The sequence below is a fragment of the Mastigoproctus giganteus genome, chromosome 9 (genome assembly GCF_048544385.1).
Source record: "Mastigoproctus giganteus isolate SK-2022 chromosome 9, ASM4854438v1, whole genome shotgun sequence".
NCBI lineage: Eukaryota > Metazoa > Arthropoda > Arachnida > Uropygi > Thelyphonidae > Mastigoproctus > Mastigoproctus giganteus.
Window position 1 is genome coordinate 167,178,251 of NC_143583.1, and position 15,736 is coordinate 167,193,986.

The 15,736-nt window shown below is 35.4% G+C and overlaps 1 protein-coding gene across 1 annotated transcript in view; it reads left to right on the plus strand.

Annotated features, from left to right (window-relative positions):
- Window positions 1-15,736, plus strand: part of LOC150080871 (band 7 protein AGAP004871-like) — a 200,255-nt gene that overhangs the window by 149,168 nt on the left and 35,351 nt on the right. The window contains exon 6 of the mRNA XM_090381560.1: window positions 10,573-10,628. Coding sequence (XP_090237686.1) covers window positions 10,573-10,628 — 56 coding nt within the window. The remainder of the gene's footprint in view (window positions 1-10,572; window positions 10,629-15,736) is intronic.

Consider the following 15,736-nt stretch of genomic DNA (forward strand, 5'->3'; position numbering starts at 1 on the left):
CCCGGGTGCTGAATTTAAAGCGTTAAACCAGTGATATGACGAGAAGACCTGGATCAGGCCGTAAGAGGGTGACTATGCCTTCCCAAGATCGATATTTGAAACGGCTATCGCGCTATGCCTTCGTAATCACCATGCTAGTGCTCCTGATCTAAAACTGGACTTAGAGATGGCCTCTAGTGTTGAAATGATTCACGAACTATCCAAAGACGGCTTACAGAATGTGGTCTACATGCCTATCGGCCCAAGAAGAAGAAGCCTTTGCTAACCCAACAAATGAGGAAGATGCGACTTGCTTGGGCTAAAACTCGTTTCGTGGACAAAAGAGCAATGGGACACCGTCTTCTTTTTTAACGAATCGAAATTCAACCTGCATGGCTCGGGTGGGAAGCGATAATTCAGAAGACGAAAATCGGAGGTATACCATCCTGACTGCATAACACCAACTGTAAAGTTCTCCACCGGACAGATGATCTGGTGATGCATAACAAGCAAAGGGGTGGGGGAAATTAAGTTTGTTAACGGAACGGCGAATGCAGAAACCTACACTGCTATCTTGGAGGAGTGCCTGAAATCCGTTATTAGGGATCACCACACAGACGTCCTGAGTCCTGTTGAAAAACTGCATTTTTCAACAGGACTCAGCATCTTGCCACACAGCAAAATTTGTAAGTTTTATGCTATTTAGATTTAATAATGAGTTTGTCTTCTTGTCTCACAAGGCTTAAAACATACTTACACCAATGTTTTCCCTCGTTTTTCTCCCTTAAGGTGCAGTCATACCTCAGAAATGCTGACATTACAGTGTTCGACTGGCCCGGCAACAGTCCACATTTGAACCCTATTGAAAATTGCTGGTACATAATGTCGTCTAAAATTGCTCAGAAAAAGCCAACAAGTAAAATTCAGCTGCAGGAGAGCATTGGAAGGGTGTAGTACCACGAAATTGGGCAGCCGTATATCCGTGGCCGAGTGGTCAGGAGCGGGAGTGCAGTAGCACACGCTCTTTGAGTAGACCGGGATTCAAGCCCCTGACTGCTGAATACGGTCGATCTGCCAACCCGCACTGGACCAGCGTAGCAGATTATGGTCCATTTCCCTCAGCATGAATTGTTGAGGAGGCTTCCATCCTGCAGTGGGTTAACGGCTGCACTTTACCTTTATATCCAGAAGTTGAATATCTCTATGCCAGATCGTTGCAAGGCTGTAATGCATCTCGAAGAGGAACAACAAAATATTGAGGACTTGTTTTGCTAATTTACAGTACATAATACTATTACGTTAACTTATCATTTCAGTTTGTACACGTAAATGCAATAAAATGTATGTTTGGTTGTCATGATTGCCATTTGCATGATTTCTCATATTTCCATTAATTATGCATTTTTCCGTTTGGGAAGATATTTATGGCAATTAGGTATATCAGGTGGAGTCTTTTTATTGGATTTCATTCACAGCAATAAATGCATTTCGAACATTTCTGCAACCCACAATATAGAGCAAAAGACATTATTTGCAAAATTCGCAAGTGATGTAGTTTTTTTGTCCCCCGCTGTATGTTCGGTGTTTTATGGAAATATTCAAAACAGGCAGCAATCAAATTTGTAAATGAGAAGTGCACAACGTAGACAGTGTAAATAGCGAAGTTGCCGGCGATATAATGTGAGGGAGCATAAATTCAAATTGAGGAAGGATGGTTGCAGAATAGATGTGCGGAAGTTTGTCTTTAGTCAGCGAGTAGTTCGTTGCTGGAACAAACTTCCATCTGTTGTACAATTTGTAGAAGTGGTAGCTAAAATAAATTCAAGGAAGAACTAGACAAACTATTGAAGAGAATGGATAGGCGAAATGGGATATATTTATTTATTTTTTTTTTTATTTTTATTTTTTTTTTTTGCCTGATGCTGTGTAAACTTGCTTTCTTGAATCATTTGCCACTACTAATACTATATTTTTTTTAATTAAAAAAATTATGGCTTCTACTCAATTTACGACGCATTTTATTTTGTTCTGAAAAAGAAGTTGTATATGTGGACATGTGTTGTGTCTTATGTAAGGCAGCCCCTAAACGTTAGTTCATCTCCGCCATGGTTCTCTGTGATGATATACAAAACTCTGTACAATGGCCAGAAATGAGTGTAGTTGGTATGTTTGCGTGGCGTGTTGTTTAGTTGTTTCTGGCCACTTAGCTACCAGGAAGCAGCGATCACCAGGAAGACTGCCTCCCAGTACCCATATATGGCACGAAGAGGCGGGCCCAACTATACATGTACTAAACTAAATGTAATATTACCATGTACTAAAATAAATGTAATATTACCATGTACTAAAATAAATGTAATACTGTATTACCATGTACTAAAATAAATGTAATTTTACAGCTTGAGGCTTTTGCCCTAGACTTAACCAAAAAAGAATGAAGAAAAAAGAACTTTTTTTTTTCATTATTCTCGAAGTTTTTAAACCGAACAAAAAGCTTTTAAACCGAATAGAGAGAGAGAGAGAGAGAGAGAGAGAGAGAGAGAGAGAGAATCACCAAGAAAAAGAAGAATGGTGACATGATATCCAGCTCAGGACTCTGGGTGTGTCAAGCCCATACTCACAAGATGTGAGCCCCTTTACAAATGAATAAAATATATTGAAACTATTAACTGGTTTTCCATCTCATGTAAGCTTAACATAAACTAAAACGATGTCCATGCAGACTTATATATATGTGTAAAATCCACACCTGCTATTGTTAGCAGTTTAGGGAAGAGTTAATTGTTAGCACAACAGGGGCTCACAACTGGTGAGTATGGGTTTGGCACACCCAAGGTCTTGAGCTGGATATCATCTTTCTTCTCTTTCTTGGCAATTCCTTTCTACTTCTCTCTCGGGGTAACTCGGAATTTTTTTTTTTTTTGGCTGATTCAGCATAAGCCTCAGGCTTCCTTGCGCCATATGGCTAATAATAAAATGAACATTGTTTAGTCCATGCTTAGCATGGCATGGAAAACTAGAGCATTGTTCAACATATTTTATTCGATTGTGAGGACTGCGTACAAGCAAAAAAGGTGAGGAATTTGTATACAATATATATATGATACATACAGTTTAGTGAAGTGGATATAAAAACAAGATTGTAAAAAAAAAAAAAAAAAAAAAATCAATCAATGATAATACAGGCAGTTCTCGCTTTACGAGTTTTTTCCCCCAAGTATCAACAAAATCGAAAATAAAGTGCAGAGCGATTATCAACCCACTGCAAATCCTCCTCAACAATTCATGCTGAGGGAAATAGACCCTAATCTGCCACGCTGGTCGGCAAATCGACCGTATTCAGCAGTCAGGGCTTGAACCCCGGTCTACTCAAAGAACGTGTACTACTGCACTCCCGCTCCTGACCACTCGGCTACGGAAGCCAATTACAAAAAAAATAAATGTTAAACATTCATAAATACTGCATTCCACACCACGTGCGTAGCTATACAATACAGTGTATTCCGCTTTACGATATTAATCAGTTCCAGAGACACCATCGTATCGTTAAAATATCGTAATGTTGAACCCAATAACACAGTTTTTTGGTAATTGATTTCAAGATCTCGGAGGTTGAAAATTTCAACTAAGCTGTCTCTTTATCACTCTAAAATGTCATTTTTAAGGTCACGAGCGTGACTTTAAGGCCATATAAATGGTCGTGAGCGTGGTTTGTAAATTGTATTAGCTACCAATTTAAATCATTAAAATGCATTACACTTTCATCGTTATCATATGTTCCGTTATAAGAATTAATTTTAAACACCTTTGTGATATTTTTCTAAAGCACATTTCTGGAGGTCACGACCATAAAACAATAAAAATAATTTGCACTTTCCGGTTTATTGGGCTTTTTTGTTAGTGCGAGCAATTATAAACTGGTAGTAAACTCGATCTTCTTGCATTTGCGAAAATACCGATAGCTGGAATTGTTTTTTACGTTATTATGGTAAAATGTGTTTCCCCCTTACTGAAATCTTTAATCGTATAAAAAATATAAATAAATATTCAGAATCTTCTCTTCATTTCTTTTTTTTAAGCTTCGTAAACTTGTTACTCCACGCGAATCGTGTTAGTTGCAATTTGTGTGTGCTGTTAAAAAATGCTTATGCATGCAATTGTGAATTTTATAATTAAAAGAGGAGATTACCTTGGAAATAAACGCCTCTTGAAACATTTCTGAAGAAGACAACTCCTTGGGCAACAAACCAACGAGTGCCAAGCCAATAATGAGTGATCAACGAGTGTGCATTTAGTCGATGATGATGAAGAATAAACATTCTTTAACATTTGTAAGTCGTAAATAATTTCTCTATTATTATAATTAGCTTGAATTTACAAGCTACATTTTCATTTCTTTCGATAAATCAATCATTGTTTAAACATAAACTAATTTCATTGTTGAGAACGTAACCCCCATTTTTAACCTTATGTCTATGGGAAATAAATTCCCGCTTTACTAGTTTTCGCTTTGCGATGGCGCGCTAGGAACGAATTAACTCGTAAAGTCGAGAACTGCCTGTGTAATAATTTCAAAAACGATCCACATTAACGATTCATTCACTTTTATGATTTTTAAACATGACGTCAGTGCAACAATTGCTTCACATATACAAGTTTTTTTAAGAAGCCGCTACCGCTTTAGTCTACGTCAGTGGGCTTCAAACTTTCAACATCTACGGAACCCTTGTCTAAATATTATTTCTGTGGAATCCTACTCAGTTAATACACGTTTTTAGGTACATAAATGACTTAAAATTTTAGAATCATAATACTGTATGTACTTTACAACAACATTAATTATTATTATAATGGGGAGGAGAAGAAGTAGAAAGAGTGCTGGAAAGGGTTTGTATGGCGACAACAGCTGAGCCTACTGAATAAATAAGTAGAAATACAGTACTAATTTAAAGATTACCCATTCATAAAGTTATTATGAAATATTAATTATATACACCGATTGCTTCACTGAATGCATAAATTTTTAAATAATATAATTATGAAAAAAAAAACGAAAATTATAATTTTTGCGAAACTTCAGAAAATGCCTCACGAAACCGTCGAAAATGTCTCGCAGAAGCCAGTTTGAATATCACTGGTCTGCGGTTACCAGTGGATTGTCAATAAACGCAATAATATCAAACTTTTCAGGTCATTTTAGTTGTAGCTATTCCACTTCATCTTTGCATTTATAAATTAATTTCCCCTGCACATCACAACTCGTACGATTGTATGTTCAGCAAGAGGCTTTGCGTGCGTGAAGTTGCACGGTAGTTTATCAATATTTGCCACTAACATCAACGGTGAAGGTAAAACATCTTACTCGCTTCCAAGCGGCCCAGAGGGAATGATGGCAGTGTAGGTGTCAAGTAAAATCCATTTATCGAACAGGAGAATCCATTGCAAATTCTCTTTCACTTCTTCGTAAATTTCTCACAATAATACCTGCATCAAGAAATGTAGGTCATTCACTATACATCTGCGTCCTTCACGGCATTTCTCTTTACGTTTGATGATTTCTTTTCTCGTTTTATGCCAGCCGCTCATAAAAGAGAATGCATTTAGGGGTCAGTACTGAAAACTTTTCTTTCCAGTAAGGTAAAACAAATTGTAAATTTACTTAATGGGAACGATGACTGCTGCTTTATTGTCTTTTCTGTACAAAAAGCTTCATATCACTGATGTAACGTAAATACGTAGGGTATTATAACACTCCATGACTTTTTTTTTTTTTTTTTTTTTTGGAGAGGAATATGGTAGGTCTACGTGTAATGTGCACTACTTTCAGAACCGGAACTAGGCAATCCAACGCCTGGAACAAAAGTGTTATAAGTACGCTCCCATTATATGCAGGTAGTCAATCTTTCAATAGCGCAGGGTCGTCGACACCCCGGGGGAAACATGTCTTCCTGGCGCCCCTGAAGCTCGGTGCCTGGGAATAATTCCACCTCCCTGCACCCCCCCCCCATGCTACACCTCTGCAATCTTTATAAATTTATAAAAATTACAATTTCAACAGTCTACGATTTGCATATATTTGTTAATAAAATAATTTAAATAATACTATGAATATAACAAAGCAAAAATATCAGAGAAAAAAAATCTATATCTACAGAGAATTTAATTCTATATAAACTACAAAGAAATCAGAAAACCAGATAGTTTGTTTATATATCTGGTATAAAATCATAGAAACAAAATATTGCGAAAAATAGTACTTTTAACATTATAATATAAACGAAAAATATGCGATGATTGTGTGTTATTTTAATTGAATTTTTCTTGCTTTGAAGGACCTTTCACAAGAAGCTACTGTTACAAGCGCTATTTCTATATTTAGATAAGATTCTATTAGACAGTACCCTTGAACCAATTGGAGAAGTTGTAAAGGGGTTACAGATTTTATATCCTGATTTTTCAAATATCTGTTAAAATATCAACAGTTATTTGAAAAGTTTTAATTGTCCTACAGTGCTAACCACTGGAGGACAATTAATAAAATAATTTAAATAATTAATTTTGGTTTAATTAAAAAATTTTGGTTTGTCCTCCAGTGATGACCACTGGAGGACCTCCAGTGATGACCACTGGAGGACAAACCAAAAAGCTCAGAGGTGGGATGTCACAAAACCGGCCATACTTTATAGAAGTTTTTTAATTGGATTTCTCTGTTATTTTCAAAATTTGTAAAACACTGTTCCTTCCTAATATTTTTTCCTTAAGCAGATTATGAATCCCAAATTTATAATTTTTTTCGCTCTCACAAAATTTCTAGAACCATAAGTAGCATGTACAAAGATAATGCAGTATTTCTTTTAATAAAATTTTTGTTTTTATTTTGAACAAAGAAGACAAATTGACCAGAAGCTATTATCCATGTCAGGAATACACCTTAATCTTTTCACTGGCTATAGAAAGCAGTTGACTAGCATGACTTCTCAGTATGTTGGATAGGTAGCTGCATACATCTTACGTTCCACTTATATTGTGGAATGGTAATCCCTTGAACCTTTAATTTGCACTTTCTAATTGCTTAAATAGCCTGAAGGCCAGAGGTGGAAACAAAGCATATGAAGTTAAGTATGGAAATTTTCTTCATTCTACAGAAACTTTTAAATATAATTACCAAAAAGAATTTAAAAAATTCACTATAAAGAAGTTCGTTAAACACAGGTCCAACTGTAATTAAATCAAAAATGAAGCAAGTTTAAAATATATAACTGGTAGGATGCACCCTTAAAATGCTGCACCTGCTCGCCCCACCCTAGTTCCGGCCCTGACTGCTTGCACTTATACTTACGCTTTACTTACACATGATTATAATGAGCGACCAGATTCTTAGTATTCCAATGCGGGACATCAATTTTACATTTTTTTTTTTTTTCACGTATATTTGTTTTATTTCATAGAAATGCCTATAGGTATTTCTGTGAAATAGTAATAATAATAAAAATACATACTTCTTTTAACAATAAAAAAACAATAGAAATTAAATATATTTTTTCGCCCAGTGAAATTTTCTTAATAATTCAAACAACTTAAATCCAGGACTGTCCTGCTTGGTTTGATTTGGTTTTGATTTTATCGGCGCATTAGCTACTAAGGCTATAATGCGCGACTGTCCTGCATAATCCGAGATGTCTGGTCACTTTAACATAGAGTTACCAAGTAAACTTCTCAGAAAACCCAAAAGACTACCAGTTTCACAAATCCGCAGCTTCCGGTTTTGCGACAGTTGCTTCAGAGGAGATAGGCTATTGGATGGTTCCATAAAAATACCAGACACACAAGGAAAGTTTCTCACAAAAGAAAGTTCTCGTATGAAGAGACAGAAATTATAGTAAGAAATACAATGGAACAAAACTGAAACTCTACTCAAAATAATAATCTACAACTTTATGATTTAAATTTTACTGCAGAGCATTTATCAATTTCAGAGAAAATATCTTTACATCCAAATAATTGAGAGGCAGTTAACTGAGAAAAAAAAAAAAAAAAAAAATATATATATATATATATAATGTAATTCCACCTTCTTATCAAGCAACAGAAACATTCTGGAAGTTAGTAATATCATTTGTTTCTCCCCATCTTGGTATTTTGGTTAAGGGGTTCAATGGGGGGAGGCAATTTGGACCCTCTCAAAGAGACTGGATTAAAAAAAAATAATAATAAAACTGAGTAAATTTTCTCTAGGTCAGAGAAGCAGCTTTAATCTTCAACCTCCCTCACAGAAAAATCCATGATGTGCTACTGTTTGTGACTATACTGCTGATATATGAAGCCACCATGTTGCCATAAATAGTCACTTAAATAGTCTTAGAACCACTTTTATGCATAGAATGCAGCATTTATTCTTTTCCCCCCGCCACCTTCAGGTACAAATTCCTTGTGAATCATAGCCTGTTTGTCAAAAAACATGATCAGCATCATCTTGATCCTGGACTTCTGTAAATAAAACTTTTTGGGCCTTGGTGATGACTTTGAAACATGCTCCGATGCTTTGTCTCTGGGTTGTACTACAACATTCATCTCCAGTGACAATACATTCAAGGAAATTAGGGTTGTAAATATAGCAGAAGTCTTTGCATGATGACACCCTTTGTTGCTTCTGCTCATCTGTGAGGCTGTGCAGCACATATTTTGCATAGACCTTCCTTTTCTCCAAATCTTGCAGAATTTTACAAATCAACTCCTTAATTATATCCAACTCATCAGCCATCATTTCCGAGGGTCAAATGACAATCTGTTGCCACAACACAAACTTTTGCAACTTTATTATCATTTCGAGAGGTTGACAGACACCCACTTCTTGGGTCATCGCAAACATCCTCATGTCCATCTTTGAACTGCTTATATCATTCACCCGCACTGGTATGACTTAATGTTTCATTACCATAAGCAGTTTTTAATATTTCGTACATTTCTGTTGCAGAGTTTCCCAGTTTAAAGCAAAATTTGATATTCATTTGTTGTTCCACTTCAAAATTGTGACACAGAAAGTTAACACTACTAATGAAAGCTGTTACTTGCAGTATGTCAGCCTACTGGACAATCTGTACCACCATGTGTTGGAGGAAGTTTAAACTACAACATACCACTTCCATTTATTTTCAAGCTCATTGAACAAGACCACAAAAGCATCAGTTTTGGAACTTTAATACCACACCTCGTATATCCATTAGCTTTTTGGTTGTGAGCACACCTAAAACAACAGGTATACAGGATTGAGATGTTGACTCAGGATTAGTTATTTTAGTATAATCCAGCATTCTGCTGATTAGGTATGCAGCACCCACAGCAATTCAGCACCACCTGGGAATCCTTGATCATGCATGTTAGGCATGCATCTGAGATGAAAGTGAGTATTTCTGAAACTAATGATTTTTTTGTGTAAAACAAAGGAAATAAACCAAGTGCTTATTTGACTAGTAAAATTTCAAGAAGCAAAAATGCCTTCTAGCTAAATTAAGTTCAGCTAGAAGGCATTTTTGGATATGTTCATAAGAACTTTATTATTTATTGTTTGATCCCATAATGCAGGGCTGGATTATCCATTGCAAACAATGGGGTACGATGCTAAGAACCTTCAAAAAATGCTAGACACAAAAATGAAAACTGCTAATTTAGACTTAACTTTTCATCACTTTCACCCTCAGTTTACAAAGATACTTGCACAGTATCTGTGAGACACCCCTTTTTGTTTTAATTTTAAAAAAATAATTTTTAGCTTTTTTTTTTAGTGAATTGGATATGACTATTAATTATGATCTTTGTCCGGTGTTCATGTTTAGTCAGCAAAACCAAAGCTCTACAACAAGATTAGACACCTGTCGTTGGCATCTCACAGACACCACTTGGGAATGGGAGTTGCCTAGAAGAAAGACAGATGCATTTGCTCACCTGGTACGCAAGATGATTTGATTTCATTTACAAATTTAAAAACAAAAAACAAACATTTAAAAAAATGTGGGGGTCTGTCAGATGCCACACTAGCAGTGGAAGGTTAATGATTTGCTTTTAATTTAATTACTTCACAAAACCAAAACCTTTTTTATTATAATAATATATCTACAAATGCTGAAGAGATTAGATTGAAATGATTAGATTGAAATCTATGCATTCTATAACAATGTATAGAAATACTTATATGTAGGTCCATCTTGTGGTTCTACAATTTAAGTGCGTGGGCAGTGTGAATCACTCTGTATAAAATCACAGGAAAATTCTTTATTCAACTTGAAACTTGAAACTAGGAAAACAAAGCTAAGTTAAATTGCTATGTAGTTTACTGAAGGGTAGCCTTGATTCTCACATGAATTTGAGGGTTGAAGTATGAAAGTGTAATTTGGCTTTGTCATTTACAAAGACTGACAATGCACACAAAGCAAAATTTGTGAAAAATTTACATACACATAAAGCACATAAAATTTTGTAAACATTCTGTTATACAGCACATTCCAGCATTAAGTTTTTTTTTTTAAGTTGTATAGCTTATTTACTGATACCCTTGAAAATATTTCATTGCTAACTAAAAACTTTCAATTTTTACAGAGTTCTCTAGATGGCTGTACTGATGCTTGGGGTATCAAAGTTGAGCGTGTTGAAATGTAAGTTTGTATTTTTTTGTTTGGGAGTGTATCAAAAGTGTCATACTGGTTACTGATCAAAATTCTATTAAAACTTAGCCAAAAATCTTTAAAATTTAACTGCTACTTGCACTACACCAAGAGGTGAATTGTACAAATGTGATACATTAAATTTCAACAAGTGGCCGAGTTATTCATGTTTAGCTGGAGTGCACTGGAATGCTATTCTAGTTTGTCATACACATTGGCAATGTCATGTTCATACTTCATTACATTATTTTATTAATGAGCATTCTGGTTCTTAAAATTTTCTATTTTGATCCCTATTTGTGTTTCCCAAAAGGTAAGCAACTCAACCTTGGATCATGCATTCACCTCTGAAATGCTTTACTACTGTACTGATTTTTACCTGTGAATAAGAATGGTTGCCCACTTCCCTATTTGGATATGCTCCAAACAGGACTAGAATATTCTGTGACAGAATAATCCAAGTAAGGCAAAATGTTCTCCTTTTTGGAAGAGTAAATAGCAAAAATGGTTAAAATACTAAATACTTCTATGAAAGCATAATATAGCTTTCATCAGCAACCAACACAAAAGTTTAAAGAGCTGTATTTTTTATTAAGTAATATTTTGTTATTGATACACCAAGTAGTTACCTAACGGCACACTGCAGTTTTAGCAATCAGGATGGGTAAGTGGTATTAAATGAATGCAAAATACACAATGATTTGGAGCACAACTGCATGATGGTTCTATTTTTGGGTGTTCATATTCATTTGTGAAACACCCCAAGACTCCTCATGTGGAGTTCTAGGCCAGCTCTAAGGAAGCATAAATATTTCAGTTATTCATTTACCTCAAAAGCAAAAAGATTCTGGTATACTTCAGCTTGGAATTGAAGCATATTGAAGTTCAGATATTATTTACATTACTAAAGGCAAATTGAAGCAAGGAAGCCAAGATTATTCAGCTTTGTGAAAACAAAAAAAAAAAAAAAAAAAAAAATCAGTCACTTGGTTTCATCCAAGGCATTTATGACTTCAACCTGCATAGAGTGTAATCTGTCTTTAATTTCTTAAAGACAGATTACACTCTATTGAGAGTAAGATTGCAATAACAACATTTCAAGCATTCAAATAAATGGTACAGGAAGTAATGTAACATGGTGTAATAAGGACAACATTTCAGGCATTCACTGAAGAAGTGGTACAGAAAGTACCACGAAACACCAGAGAATAATCTTTTACCCTTTAAGAAGTTAAAGACAGATTAAACTCTACATAGGTTGAAGTGCTTTTTTTCTCACCAGTTTCCATCTTTTGATTTAACTGTGCAACCATGCTGCTAAAAGAACATCTACATAAGCTCTCTAGTTCCTATTCAAGATTAGGTGACAATTTGTTCAACGGCCTCCGTAGCCGAGTGGTCAGGAGGGGGAGTGCAGTAGCACACTCTCTTTGAGTAGACCGGGGGTTCAAGCCCCTGACTGCTGAATACGGTCGATTTGCCAACCCACACTGGACCAGCATGGCAGATTATGGTCCATTTCCCTCAGCATGAATTGTTGAGGAGGCTTCCATCCTGCAGTGGGTTGATAATGGCTGCACTTTTTTTTTTTTTTTTTTTTTTGTCCCAATATTATGATCGCTAGCAAACCCAGTCTTCTTCTACACAGACAATTTGCTTATACATAATTTAATTTTTCTCTTGGTGAGTGGCAAACTGCTATTCTGATGATAACTCACTGGCTACTTTCATATAATTTGCCAGTCATTCAATCATGAATGATGCATGATTTTATTCATTAAAATCGCTCCCAGGATTGTTTGGTAATATCTTAAACTAATCTGATATCATAAATAAAAAAACTACCATCTCACTAACACAACTTGTAAATTGTGAACGAATTCAGTAAATTTCTTTACCCTATGATAAAACTAACAAAACAGGTACCTATCCAGCTGACCACTGAATCTTCTCAAGCAGGCAGACTCGCTCAACCAACTATGGAGGCAACTTATTGCAGTAATCAAAAACTCACTGGTTAAAGAAAACATCCAGTCTAAATCTCTTCCACTGTAATTTGAATTTATGATATTTTTTAATTTATCCCCTAGATCTGGAATCATAACAGAGAAAATTCAGGTCTCATTCAATTACTTTCTCCTCTCAGAGCCTTATTACACTTGTTAGGGCTCCTCTAAGGTACTTAGTTACCAAGCTCTGTAGCCTACACATTCAAAGTCTTTCCTTATATGGTTGCCCTTTCGTTGATCTTACCACACGAGTTTCCTGTCTTTGGACCCTTTCAAGAAGCTCAATATCTTTTTAGATTAAGTCTCCATACTTGGACACAGTATTCCAAGTGCAGCCTTACAATTGCCTTACACAGTAGGATTTTATTTATATTTACTTTATATAATGAAATCGTTACCTCTTTTTTCCTGATAGCAAAATACCCGTACACTGTAGATAAAAGATTATGAGTTGTCTGGTGTCCTAAGGACTGTTAAGGAATAGTCAGCAGTAACTGTGCAATCCACTGTTTGATTGCAGAATCATTTTCATTATCATCTGTGGTAAGTTTGTTGCTTTTCAAGTAATAACATTAAAAAAACCATGATTACTATTATGCAAATATAGAATCTTTAATTTTCCAAATTTTATCTTTGACTGCCATTTTGCAGATCAACTGGATTATTATTAGTAGTAGTAGTAGTAGCAATAGTGACATATAATGCAAGAAAGGAACCTTATAAAGCATCAGCAAAAAAAAAAAACAACAACTCTCACATCTCTTGTTCGTCTTCACCAATAATTTGTGTAGTTCTTCCTTGAATTTATTCAAACTCCCCACTTCCACATTAACAGATGAAAATTGTTCCGACAATCAACCACCTGCTGGCTGAAGGCAAAACTCCACACATCTATTCCTGCAATCATCCTTCCTCAATTTGAATTTGTGTGTTTCCTTTGACCATTGGTTAACACGTGCACACATTAACCAATGGTAAAAAATCTGAAATTTTTTTGCCTTCCTACCAGTTGTGAGATATGCCAAAATTACCAATAACAATTACCAATACCTACGGAGGCCTCCATAGCCAAGTGGTCAGGAGTGGGAGTGCAGTAGCACACACTCCTTGAGTAGACCAGAGTTCAAGCCCCTGACTGCTAAATACGGTCGATCTGCCAACCCGCACTGGAGAGCGTGGCAGATTATGGTCCATTTCCCTCAACACGAATTGTTGAGGAGCTTTCCATCTTGCAGTGGGTTGATAATGGCTGCAGTTTACTTTTTTTTTTCTTTTTTTTTTACCAATAACAAATACTCTATGAATATTAAGTTTTAACTTATTAAATCCTTAGCTAACGTCAAAAATAAGCCAATAGATGAAACTATTTATTAAACACAATTCAGCATGTTAATTAAGTAAAATAGCCAACTTTCCAAAAAAATTACCCTGTTTTCAAGAGCCATCTGTGTGGCTTTTGAGAATTTCTTATATTTCCTCTAGCTCTAATTCCTGGTGGGACTGAAATTAATCAGGCCTTTAAACTAAAACAAAAATTACTGAGAAAAAACGACAAAAGGATCCATCTCAATGTAATGTTCATCAGTTTTGTTTGGCCACAGCAGAGTTTAACAGCCTCAAAAAGGTAAAATTAATTTCCCTTAAATATGCTCTCTCTAATTGTTTAAAAATGTTTCCTCCTCTTTCTGTTTCCTTTTGATCCTGTCATATGGTTTGAGTATATTTCTTGCTTTAAAGATGATAATCTGCAGAGTAATGAATGCTTATGGTGGCCCAATAATCCATAATTTTTTCCCTCTATTCTCTTTCAATGTTACAGCACTTACCTAAAATTGAAATTATAAGCCCCCCAACTAATTTTCCTCATTCAGACAATGTACTAAATTTTGTTTAGCATTTATGTTATTGGCTCCTTTCCTCTATCTATAACTGCTGTCTAAAAAAAACATATATTCCTCTATCTTGGTATACATATCACATTTTCCTATATCTAAACTTTCCAATCCTAGTGTCTGTAAGGATTGGGGTCCTATTTTAAATCTTGTTTTAACGTTCAGAAATCTCTTCCTTCCCTTGCTAATCTGATTCTGCGTACCCACTTCCCTATTACAAATCATGAGCACATCATAAATACTGCTTCCCCTGCATCTAAAAAACTGGGTTTTCTCTTTTGCTCTCAGCATTACTTTTCTTCTAAACAGTTATTCACTCTGTGCAAATCTCAAATCTGCCCTACTATAGAATATTGTTCACACATCTGGGCAAAGTGCCACCATAACCTCTCTCAGGCTTCTAGACTCCATTTAAAAGAAGACAGTTAGGTTAATTAATGACCCATCTCTTACAGAGTCTCTTCACTCTTTGTCTCACAGATGTTCTGTTTCTGTTGCATGTTTCTTATATAGATACTTCCACGGGCACTGTTCTTCTGAATTGGCTTCTATGATTTCCCTTTTTTTTCCAAACCAGTCTTCAAAATGTGCTGCAACCAGTCAGCATCCTTTGCCTGTCTAACTTCAAACTCACAGAACCAACTTTTCTTCCTCATTTGTTCCTTCAACTTCTGTTTTCTGGAACAATTTCCCTTCACATGCATTTCCTGAAAATTACAATCTACAGAAATTCAAGTCTAATGTCAACAAGTATCTTCTTTCATCTTCTCAACATTCAAGCTACACACGGTACTAAGTACTATAGGTACTAATACCTTTGGTGTTTGGATAAAAAAATATATATATTCAGTATGGGGGGGGGGGGGAAGGGTTGTTTGAATTTCCTAGAAACTCCATTTTTAGCTCCTGATGCATTCAGATATAATGTTATATCTGAATTATATCTGAATATAATAATATATCTGAATTATATCTGAATATAATGTTATATCTGAATTATATCTGAATATAATATTATATCTGAATTATATCTGAATATAATGTTATATCTGAATATAATATCTGAATTATATCTGAACATTATATCTGAATATATAATATTCAGCTAGATATTTATGGTGCAAGCAACATGGTTGCTTGCACCATAAACAAAGGCATCCGTTGGCATGTTGCACCAGGTATTTGGACTCATTCTCCA